This window comes from Arachis hypogaea, chromosome 10, assembly GCF_003086295.3.
Source record: "Arachis hypogaea cultivar Tifrunner chromosome 10, arahy.Tifrunner.gnm2.J5K5, whole genome shotgun sequence".
Lineage (NCBI taxonomy): Eukaryota > Viridiplantae > Streptophyta > Magnoliopsida > Fabales > Fabaceae > Arachis > Arachis hypogaea.
In genome coordinates this window covers 3,621,440-3,634,454 of record NC_092045.1, presented here as the reverse complement: position 1 = coordinate 3,634,454, position 13,015 = coordinate 3,621,440, and the positions used below count along the sequence as shown (strand labels likewise).

Here is a 13,015-nt window from a genome sequence, read left to right as displayed (position 1 = left end):
CTCCAAATAAAAAAGCCATAAAATTTCTTTAAAAAAATAGAGGAAGCTTGCAATAAATATTTGTTAAAATTTGTGAATGACATATAATTTAAACCAAGAAGAATATTCAATATTTTTTTTTCTATCAATGAATTCATCTCATATATATTGCATTAAAATAATATCAAAGTAGATCTAAAAGCAGCTACAACTATAAGAAGAAAAAAAAAAAGGAATTAAGAAAAATTTTCATTCTTTTAATAATATAAAAATATATTGTATGAATTCAATTTTTTTTCACTACCTAGCATTTAGTAGTGTGACAGTAACTTGATTTACACTTTCTGTATTATCTTGATTTCTTGAAGATGTTTCTGCATGATTTCTTCTTAGAAAAAACCCTGGATTACTAGGACGTGGCATTAATGCAGCTTCATTACTCAACATTAAAATCACCAAAGACATTGTTGGTCTATCTTCTGCACATTCTTGGACACATAAGAGACCAACATGCATGCATCTTAAGATTTCTGATTCTGTATACGAATTGTCCATGGATGGATCAATCAAAGTCAATATAGTTCCTTCGTGCCAACGCCTCCAAACCTACAAGATCATACAATGTAATCATTGGGATATATTGGCCAAAATACTTATTTTTATCTAATAAAAAGTACTCAAATAAAGAAAGAAATTCTTTTACCTACATTTTCCAAAAGATTCAATTCATGGTTATCACAGGAAAATCCTCTATTTTTCTTCCCAGTTATAATTTCCAATACCATAACTCCAAAGCTATAAATATCGGATTTTATTGAAAAGTTTCCATCCATAATATATTCAGGAGACATATAACCACTACAAAATAAAGATGTGCCTAAGTTAAAAATGAAGACACCATATCTAATATATAAAAAACATTCTAAAAAATTATCATAATATACTCACTATGTTCCAACAACTCTTATTGTTTTTTCTTGTGTTTGATCTTTGTCAAAAATTCTAGCCATTCCAAAGTCTGATATCTTTGGATTCATTTCAATATCTAGTAATATATTACTTATCTTAAGATTTCTATGAATAATTCGAAATCTTGAATCTTGATGCAAATAAAGAAGTCCTTTAGCTATTCCATATATAATATTAAATCGCCTCTCCCAATAAAGCAAGAGATTTTTTGATTTGTCTGCAATGTTAGTTATTATTAATACGTATAAACTAATTAAGTTTAACAAGCAAAGCAAGTATATATGATAATTAAAAAAATGCATCAACATACAAGATATTGAGAGAAACAATGCTCACCAAACAAAATGGAATCAAGTCCTCTATTTTTCATATATTCATAGACCACCATCTTTTCATTCTTCTCAATGCAGCAACCAAGTAATCGGACTAGATTTCGATGTTGGAGTTTGGCAATTAATTTGATTTCATTTTTAAATTCGTTAATTCCTTGTCCAGAATTTTCTGATAACCTTTTTACAGCAATTTCTTGACCTTCAATCAATCTACCCTGAATTGTCATAGGCACAAACTGTTAGTATATATATAAGTATGTTATGATAGTTGTGCTGTGTTTAACGTATTAAAACAACTTACCCTATAAACACTACCGAAGCCTCCTTCTCCAAGTTTATTATCTTGAGAGAAATTGTTTGTAGCCATCATTAAGGTATCAAAATTAAACATTGGCAATTTTAGATCATCCATGTTCCTTTGGTCACCTAGAAGACACATTCTCATTCATTAACCAATAACAATTTCTGTGGACAAAACATGGAATAGCAGCTATTGATAATAACCAAGGTAAATTATTTATTTATGCAGCACAAAAACCATATACACTACAGTACCATACTATACAAAGAGACATATGGGGAAGTTTATTATACATTACCTCTAGAACTTTGTTGTCTCTTCTTCCTTAAGTAACAAATAGCAACCAATCCCAAAACTAAAACAAGTGCACTAAGTGTGATGCCAATAGCCAGAACTGCTCTATGATTCTTGTTGGAGCTAGAAGATCCTGTGTGTCACTAAATTCATCAGAAAGAACTACTTAATCAATTAGGAAGGAACTTGCAATATCATCATCATAGCAAAAATGTGCAACCACTTAATCAATTAGACAGTACCTATATCAGCAGCTGCCAATCTGACATAGAGATCTTGACCGCCTGGACGGTGGACATTCATGTCAAAGAGTTGGCCAAACCACATGACACAGCCACTTCCTCCATTTCTGATATCGATGTTTGCATATGCAGTGCATGAACAATTCCTCTTACACAAACTCCCACATTCATCAAGTGTCATACTCTTATTCATAAACACACTGCTCGTCTCCGGCAGCTTCATGTGCTCAAGATGCAAGAACTTGTCAGTCGAACAATTCAAAACCGTGTTCCTCACACACCCATCAGACCCATCTCTCAAGTTCCAAGCTTCTTGGTTCTTAGGCCTGAACCCCTGCATACAAGTGCAAATCGGGGAAGCATCATTCTCACACACTCCATACGGACCACAGTGTCTATAGTAATCGCATGGATCCTTTGGTGTGTACGAGAACTTGTTCCATCTTCCTTGTATCCACATGTAGCGTTGATACTGGCCATCAGAATCAGATGACAGAATTATCCTCGACAACAAGGAAGGTTCTGTAACGGAGAAAGAGAACCACACCCCATGCTCATCATAAGTGAAATTGTACTTGAGATCATTGGTGTTGTCTTTCATCCCTGGGATCCCACTAAATCTCTCACCGTTCCAAGGACCAGTTCGGTATATTACAGTTTGGTTTCTCCTGAGGAGGGCCTCAGGTAAACCATGGTAATCTATCTTCAAAGTGTAGTCACCGCTTGAAGGGTCTTCACCTTCGACCTTCCATGATGTTAAGTGCTTCTCCGTTCCTGTGTCCAGGTTCCAACCGACCTTCATCCCCGGTAACAAGGTATCCGTTGGGTATTCGAAGCTCTGCCACAAGTAGTTATTATTTGTCGTGTCTGATAAATCTTTGAGAACAAGGTTGCCGGTATCGAGGAGCTGGATAACTGGATTCTTGGCGCTGGTTTGGTTGGAGGACCATGCGGGGTTGCCGGATGAATTGAGAAGGACAAAGTTTCCGTTGTCTCCGATCTTGAGATGGCCTGTGAAGTTGTCAATGGGATTGTCTCTGTTTGCAACCCAAACTATTGTTTGAGGATTGATGTTGTTGTACCATATTCCGAGGTAATATTTGGTGTTGGAACCTCTGAAGAAGCCTAGAACGAAGGTCTGGTTTTCTGACAACAAGGTTTGGTTGGTTTTGAGGATTTGTGTTCCGGTTAAAGTATCCAAAGAGGTTGATGAAGTAATGAAGAAGAAGAAGCTAATAAGAATGATAATGAGGGAGTTAAGGTGAGTGAAGAAGACTCTCATGTTTGCGGGAAGTTAAGAGCAGTGTGTGATTGTTGTCCTGATCGTATAGCAACGTAGACCTTTTATATTCCTTTTGATCGATATATCTGTTTTGACTTTTGAACCAACAGTTAGCGTTTTCCATAATTCAAAAGTTAATTATCATCCGTTGATGTTACTCATTATCATCCAGTTGGGGTATTCACTCTTATAATTATTGTATGATTACAGTGATTCGTGATGTAATTAGAGGAGTTCACAATAAAATAGGACAACCAACTTTATCTAAATATATATATCAAAACTCTTGTAAATAAAATAATAATGGGAGACTCTGATTTTTTTTTAAGTTTTTTTACTTAAATAAAATAGACACAACCAAAATTACTACTTGATCCCTCAAAGTAATTTTCAAAACGTAATCTTAATAATATATAAACCGTTATATAATATGTTTGGAGGATGCTCGGATAGAGACGCTTAAAACATTTTTTGTAAATATACTTATGTGTGGCATTATTATTAGATATATTAATAAATTATTTATTTTTAATTTTTTAACTAATTAGAATAAAATTGATTTTTTATAACAATAACAATAAATTCAATTGTTATCAAATTTGGTTGAACCGATTAATTTACATAACCCACTGGATCATAGGTTTTTTTGTTTTTTTTTTAAACAAAAATCAAGAATATATTTGTCTTTTTATCAAAAAATGTAAACATGATTCGGTTTAGATTGTGTAAATCGGTCAGATCAAATCAGATCTAATAATTATAGTACTGACAATTGAGTTTATTATCGTTGCTATAATAAATCGATTTTGTTTTGGTTTATTAAAAAATAAATTATTAACCGATTTAATAAAGATGTCCAATAATATTTGGAGACTCTCAATATCTTGTCACGATTTACCCTCAACTAGGGGTGTTCGTCGGTTTTGAGTAAAAAATTCATCCAATCTGAATACTAATTTTACTTGTGATGCGATTTGGATTGGATGATCTTTTAAAAAAAATCCGATCTGATCCGATCAAATTTCAAACGGTTTGGATTGAATTGGATTTGCAGTTTTATAAATTAAAAAAATTAAATACATATAACAAGTCTCAACATCAAATTTTAAATAATCAACAATAACATAACAAGTCTTGACAATATTTTAAAAAGCCAGTCATAACATAACAATAGAAATAAAATTATAAATGAGTTAAAATAAATAAATAAATAATATTTTGAACATAAAATATTTATTAAATAATAATAATACATGAATAATATAAAAATGTATAACAAATTGAACATGTTATAAGTATAATTGTAAATATAATAATAAAATAATAATAATATTATAGCACATTGTGCGGTTTGGATTGGATTGGATCGGTTATGAAAAGTAGATTCGAAATTTGATCTGATCCAACGGTTTGCAAAAAATAGAATACAATCAAATCTGAATTAGTGTGATTTTAATCGATTTTCGATTTAGATTGAATTGGATGAACAATTTAATTGAGATCAGTTTGAATTTGAGCACCCCTACTCTCAACTAGCTAATCCTGAGAAGAGTTAGGGAATCTCATAAACCTGTTATTTCCTAACTGGTCAATTATTTATTTAAAAATAGATGTGGATGTACCTATTATTTTTAAGAGAATATTTATTTAATCCAATCTAAAAATAAATACCAATAAAGATTATATACATCTATATTCTACTTTAAAAATAAATTGATACAATACAAATCGATATTTTTTATTTAATTGGATCTTTTTAATGAAATTAATAATTGAAATTATAAAAAATAATTAAAAATTATACAAAGCCAAATAAAATAATGATAAAAAAATTCTAGAAAAAATATGTGTCAATAAAATGATTAAAAAATCATATGAACAATAAATACTAAAAATTTCATAAAAACTTAAATTTGTTACAAATGACATGAATTTATGTTATGCAAAAGGGATAAGTATGGTTTTGGTCTCTAAAGTTTAGCGCTAGAATTGAAACCATCCATCATCTAATTTTCGATTTAAAATCGTCCTAAACGTCTTTTTTCATATTAAAACCGTCCTTTTAATTTTTTCGAACAAAAATGCCCTCACCACTATAGCACAATTACCTCCTCCACCACCACCACCACCACCACCACCACCACCACCACACCATCACCACCATCACCACCATGGATAATGGAATCATAAGAACTCATAACCAAAATCCACTACCACCACCCTCATTCGCTGCTACTCCATCACCATCTGCATCACACCAACCAAAACTCAGAAAATCAACATCATCATTGTCATCCTCATCAGAACTCAGATCTAAAACTCAAATTTAGAAAAATAATTCCACAATTCAAACTTAAAAAAACAAGAACTCAACTCAGAAAATCATCATCATTATCATCAGAACCCATAACTCAGAATCCAGAATTCAAACTCATAAAAACAAACACAAAACTCAAACTCAAGCAAACCCAGAAGAAGCAGAAGACGAAGCAGAAACAGAGATCGAAGCAAGAAGCTGAAGCGGCGAGGAGCAGTGTTGAGGCGGCGAGGAGCAGCGGCGACGGTGGCGCTGGCTTCCCTCAACGGCGAGGCGGCAAGAAGCAGTAGCGCGAGTCTTTCTCCCTCTTCGCGTCTCTCTCTGTCCGATCTCTCTCCTCTAGTGTGGGTGGCTGGCGCGACTGTGAGGGTTGGGCGAAGAGATGAGGGCTGGGCGGTGAGGCGGGGAGGGTTGGGCCTAGCGGTGAGGCGTTGGGCGCGACGGTGAGGGACTGGCTTCCCCTTTCCCCTTTCCCTCCCCTCCCCTCCGCCTTACCCTTTTCCTCCCCAGCCCTCCCCAACGCGTTTCCCCTCCCCACCCCCTACAACACGTTTTTTTTTTTAATTTTATAACTTTTTTATTAAAATATGGGATAGTTTAGGAATAATATAAAAAAAATTATTAAAAATGATGATTTTAATACGAAAAAAACGTTAAGGACGATTTTAAATAAAAAAATTATACGAGGGACAGTTTCGATTCTGACGCTAAACTTTAGAGACCAAAACCATACTTAACCGTTATGCAAGGGGTAAAATTATATTTTTTTAACATCCTTTTGACTCATATTATAAAAAAAATTTAAATTTATGTATTAAAATTTAGTATTCTTTTGATTATAATTTGTTAGTATTTTTTTATTTAATTTGGTCTTCCTAAATAGAATCAATAATTGAAATTACAAAAAGATATATTTTTATTTTTTAAGTTAAAATTTAAATAGATATAATTTAAATTAAAAATTTAATTAAATTTGATAACAATAAACGGAGGTAATGGTCCTCATGATTAATTATGTTTATTTAGTTTTAGAAAATTAACTTTGTAAAATTAATAATTTTAAATTAAAAAAATCAAAAGCCACAAAAATTAAAAAAACAATGTGCGTGTATTAATTTTAAATTAAAAAATTATAAATAAAAGTATTTTTATTATTTTAAAATTTAAATATGACCTATCTCAACAAAAGATATATTTATACTTCAAACTATATGTGTAATTAATGTTAGGAAAGAACACGTCTAAGAAAGAACACGTCTATGGAGTTTCTTAATTTTCCTCAGGATTAGCTATTTAAAGGTAAACTGTGGCATGTAAATTGTGATAGTCCTATGTAATATAGCCTCTAATGGCTTTAACTCCTCCCACCTTAGAACGATATCTAGGTAGTTTTATAAAACTATGAATCCTGATACGATTTATGAGTTATTCTTATAAGTATTTATGCATAAATAGTCTAAAGACTAAAATTTTTATGGTTTATATATTATATAACCCTTTTTATTATTTTAAAATTTAAATATGACCTATCTCAACAAAAGATATATTTATACTTCAAACTATATGTGTAATTAATGTTAGGAAAGAACACGTCTAAGAAAGAACACGTCTATGGAGTTTCTTAATTTTCCTCAGGATTAGCTATTTAAAGGTAAACTGTGGCATGTAAATTGTGATAGTCCTATGTAATATAGCCTCTAATGGCTTTAACTCCTCCCACCTTAGAACGATATCTAGGTAGTTTTATAAAACTATGAATCCTGATACGATTTATGAGTTATTCTTATAAGTATTTATGCATAAATAGTCTAAAGACTAAAATTTTTATGGTTTATATATTATATAACCCTTAAAATTTTAGGACGATTTATATATTATTAAGAAGAGGATATTGAAAATTGGTTTAGGAAAATAAAGTAATTTTAGGTTATGTTTATTTTATTTAAGTAAAAAAATTTTTTTATTGGTTTGATATTTAGTTTTTTAAAGTCAGATATAAAACTCATTCAATTAGCTAATACTTTATTCCTTATAAAAAAACTAAATAGGTAATCTAAAAATAATTACGGATAAAAAATTATTTTTTGTGTATTATGTATTGTGTTTTAGCTTTAAAAAAATATTAAACATATGTATTTTATATGTATTTATATATTATTATGTTTAACAAAAATTTGTATCTTAACAAATAAATAATAATAAATATATACTAGATTGTGTTTCATGTCTTAGTGTTTTTGTCTCTCTAAAATTAGCATTTATTTAAATATGAAACATTGAGATAGGAACATAAATTTAGTAGATGAGACATAAACAGAAATATTTTATATAATTTATATCCATCTAAATAAAAAAGACACAAAAATATTAACAAAAATCAACTTATTTTTTATTATTAATTTTTATAATTATATTTTTATTGTTATATTTTTTTAAATTTTATAATAAAAAAATAAATTAAATTTTAATAATTTTTTTTATTTTATCATTAAATAAAATATAAAAATATTAATTTTTATATTTTTTATATTTTATTTTTAATATTTTATTTTATTCTATTCTCAATCTAAATTTTTATTTGTTGGTTTGCAATTTAAATTAGATAATAATTATTATATAGAATAAAAAATTTAAATGAACGGATACATTGTTTGACACACATGCATGGTATTTTTAATTCGGCCAATAAATTCTTAAATACACAAGGCGCAGTCATAATATTATATAAGAATTTAATATCCTTAGGTTAGAACATGTGGATATTAAAATTGGTGTACTTTATGTATCACCAAATCATGATTTAAAGTCAAATAGGCAAAGACCATAAAAAAAATTAAAAAAAAAAGTCAAATAGGCAAGCAAGCAACTCACTATCTTATTTTATTATAGTGCTAGATCTTAGTCATGGGCTGAAATTCTTTCCTTCTTTTTTTTCATTATTTATCAAACAAAAACGCAAGGAATGCTATTATATCTATTTATTTTAGAGTAAAGTATTATTTTTGTCTCTAATGTTTGGAGTAAGTTTTAAAGTTATTTCTAACGTTTTAATCATCCTATTTAAATCCCTAATGTTTCAAAATTAACTCAATATTGTCCTGCCGTTAGAAATCCATTAACAGAATTGACGACGGGACAAAATTGAGACGATTTTGAAATATGAGGGACTTAAATAGGACGAAAACGTTGAGGACAAAAACGATACATAAAAAATTAATTTAATTTTATCTGTCAATAATATCAATTTTTTACTGTACATAGTATTCAATTATTTTTTAATTACATATAAGTAAATTACACTTAATCATATTACTTTCATTTTAAATAATTTTTTTATAGTTTTAAAGAATTTTAATACATTAGAGACAAAAAGTATAATTTAATTTTATTGTATATATATTATTTTTTTCTTTTCTGCAAGTTTATATACTAGTCATTCTACAAACATTTCATGATAACTAAAAATCTTTAAGAGTAAAATTATAAAAAAATTAACTTATTTAGAATGAAAGTAATATGATTAAGTGTAATTTATTTATATGAGATTAAAAAATAATTGAATACTATGTATAGTAAAAAATTGATATTATTGAAGGATAAAAATAAAATTTATTTTTATGTATCATTTTTATCCCTAACGTTTTCGTCCTATTTAAGTCCTTAAGGTTTCAAAATCGTCTCAATTTTTTTCTGCCGTCAATTCTGTTAACGGATCCCTAACGGCAGGACAATATTGAGTCAATTTTGAAACGTTAGGGACTTAAATAGGATGATTGAAACGTTAGGGACAACTTTAAGACTTATCCCAAACGTTGGGGACAAAAACAATACTTTACTTTTTATTTTATATGAATTATTGCGTTAATTTTTTTTTCCAAAGCAATGATATTTTATTAAAGAAATAGAAAAGAGCCAGCATCCACATTACAAGGACTTAAGAAAGCAAATTAGGGACTCCCAAAAGGCATCTGAACAGACCAAAATGTAAAATCAAAAGGGGAAGAGAACATTAGTAATAAGAACTAAGAGGAAGAGTGTCACAGAAGATCTTGTTGTTCCTGGTATAGCTTCCTCGCCGATGCTACTACTTCCGCTGGGCTGTGGCGTTTGCCCTAAAAAAATCCAGCTATTCCATTCCTTCCAGATCATCCAAAGGGTTATAGCAATCTGTTACAGCAGCGATTCACCTCTTGTTCTACCGTGCGCTTGAATTACCGTCAACCACCATGAGTTGAATTCGAGAACATTTGAACCAGGTAAGCACCAATTGAGTTGAGATTGGTCCCAGATTTGTAGCTTGATGAGCTGATTGTGGAGGGACAGAGAAAGGATAGGGAGCTGGAAGCCACGAGCCTTAAAAAATTCTTATTTCTGAGCCTATACCAATGCTCCAAGAGAGTCTCTTCTCAACTACTTTGTGTCCTTCTAACAAGCTGTGTCACCCCCATAAAGGTGTGTTTCCAACTTCGGCTTTTAGTGCATTACCATATCGATAATACTTTTCTTTTAAAACTCTAGATAGGAGTGAATTTGGTTGTGTTGTTATTCGCCGAAACTGCTTCCCCAATAAGACTAGATTCTGAGCCCTAAAGTCCTTGATCCCAAGCCCCCTTCCTTCTTATGTCTGGTCATGGTATTCCAGCTGATCCACACCATTTTCCTCTCTATATCTCGCTGTCTCCACCAGAATTGAGAGAGCATACTATGAATTTATGAGACGAGTGCATTAAGAAGCTTAAAATAGGAAAGTGTATGTATAGGGACTGCTTCTCCTACTGCCTTGAGTAGAATATGTCGACCTCCTACTGATAGTAGCTTTCATTTCCAGCCTAGAATTTGCTTCCTAATCTTCTCCTTGATGAGGCTGAAGGTAGCTTTTTTAGATTTATTAACAATAGAAGTAAGGCCTAAATATTTGTCTATAGCCCTAATGTTGTTAATATTTAATGCCGTTGCCCATTGATTTCTGAGTAAATGCGGAGTATTACGAATGAAAAAGACTGAGGATTTGTTAAGATTCACCTTTTGTCCGCTAAAACCCTCGTATGTAAGTAATACTTCCAAAATATTATCGCAGAGCCCATAGAAGCTTTGCAAATTAGGATCAAATCATTCGCAAATATTAGATGATTGACTCTGGGGCATCTCCTTGACACTTGAATACCTTGAATTAGATTGTTTTGTTCTGCCTTGTGTAGCAAGAATGAGAGACTTTTTGCACAAAATAAGAAAAGATATGGAGATAGAGGGTCTCCTTGATTGATACCTCTATTTGGTTTAAAGAAACCATAGGATTGACCTTCCACGATGACAGAATAAGAAACAGTTGTGACTAACTCTTGAATCCAAGCAGTCAAAGTACCATCAAAGTCAAATTTAGATAACATAACCAGAGAAAATGCCATTCCACCCTATCATAAGCCTTGCTCATATCTAATTTCACATCCATTTTAGTCTCCAGCCATTGCCTCTTATTTTTAAGATAATGCATATATTCATATGCAATTAAGATATTATCTGAGATCAGGCGACCTTTAATAAATGCACTCTGGTTAAGACTCACCAAATTCGTCATCAAACCTTGAAGTCTAAAAACTAGAATTTTAGAAATAATTTTATAGACCACCGTCGAGAGGTTAATAGGTCTCACCTGAGTCATATTGTTAGCATCCGAAACTTTAGAAATGAGACAAATATGAGTGTGATTTAAAATTTTAAAAAATCTTTCACCTGCATAGAAACCACGAACTGCACGAAATAAGTCACTGCTAATAATGTCCCAATAACACTGGAAGAACTTGGCTCTCATGTCATCTTCTCCCTGGACACTTTGGGGATTCACACTGAAAGTAGCTCTCTTAACTTCTTCTATAGTAACCGGTCTTCGCAGCCTACGGTTCATAGAAGCTGTAACCTTAGGCTCAAAGTCGATGAAATAAGGCCTCGGATCAGTTTGGCATGTGGAAGAGAAAATCTCCTTAAAATATCCTTTAGCTACTCCTGCAATTTCTGAATTAATAGATGTTGTTTCACCATTTACACTCTCTAATTTTCAAATTTTGTTTCTTCTCATCCTATTTCTGAACCTTTGATGGAAGAATTGAGTGTTGCAGTCCCCTTCTTGAAGCCATTTAACCTTGGACTTCACCTTCTAATACATCTCTTCATCATGATAAGTTATTTCCAATTTTCGCTCTAGTTGCAATAGCTCCTCTCCACCATACACGCTTGTTGATCTCAACTCTTCCATCTGGTAGTTTAGTTGCTCAATCTATTTTTTTGAGTTGTGATTTCCCTCCCTTTGTCATTGAACGAGACGGTGTCTACACCTTTTTCTACTTTTGGGCCAAAACGAATATTGGGGAGCCTAAAATTTCTTCTTTCCAAGTATCACAAATAATCTGTCGCACCTCAGGTTTTGAGCACCATCTCTCTTAGAACGTGAATCGTCTCGTAGATCTCTCTAGTCTCGGGTTAAAATCTATCAAAAGTGGGGTATGGTTTGAACCCAACTCAGAGAGCCTAAGGACTACTGAATTAGCGTACATCGACAGTCAATCAATCCCGGCGAGGGCCCTATCCAATCTCTCCTGTACCAAATCATCTCCGCGACGCCTATTTGACCAAGTGAAAGGTCTCCTTACCATCCCTAGGTCCACAAGATTTCCATCATCAATAAAGTTGCGAAATGCAGTGACGGAGGATGCCAATTTAGTAATACCTTCCAATTTTTCAGTTTGTGAAGTGATGGTATTAAAGTCTCCGATAACTACAATCTTTCTTCCAAATTGTTGGATAACCAGCTATAATTAGGAGAATTGCAATGAACATATCTGCTCGTTGGTGTTTAAGTGCACCTCTATCAAATCCCAGCTCTCATTAAGACCATGATCAGTAATTCTTGTCACAATAAAGAATTGGTTAGATTGCACGACTTGCATTGTCACTCCTTCTCTCCAAGCCAACGCCATTGCTCTCGCCACACCATTAGGGTCTACGATAAACCAATTATTAAAGCCAGTTGCGCTTAATTTTTGCTCCACATTGCAAGCCTGGTTATTGGGTGCTAATTGAAGGCTGGTATCCTCCACCTGATTATCCAAAATTTGATTAATACCAAGGCAAAATTTTTTCTATTGATCATTATTTTTTTTACCCACACTCTTTCTTTTCTCTCCATTGTTTGATGTAGTTACCTCCTTCCCTTGCCATTTGCTTCAGCCTAGGAATCTTCCCCTTTTTTAGCAGCCACAGTAGCATTACTCGTATTTCCATTAGCATCAATCTGAGCTATAAGAA

General features: G+C 32.0%; 1 protein-coding gene across 1 annotated transcript; it reads right to left on the bottom strand.

The window, feature by feature from the left end:
- Positions 1 to 103: 103 nt before the first annotated feature.
- On the bottom strand, positions 104 to 3,428 carry LOC112714706 (receptor-like serine/threonine-protein kinase SD1-8). Its single transcript, XM_025766364.3, has 7 exons — positions 2,118 to 3,428; positions 1,880 to 2,008; positions 1,582 to 1,706; positions 1,285 to 1,495; positions 928 to 1,165; positions 687 to 837; positions 104 to 585 (listed from the first exon to the last, which is right to left on the bottom strand). The coding sequence occupies exons 1-7, from the start codon at positions 3,397 to 3,399 to the stop codon at positions 280 to 282; spliced, it is 2,442 nt and encodes an 813-aa protein (XP_025622149.1). The 5' UTR covers positions 3,400 to 3,428; the 3' UTR covers positions 104 to 279.
- Positions 3,429 to 13,015: the final 9,587 nt, after the last annotated feature.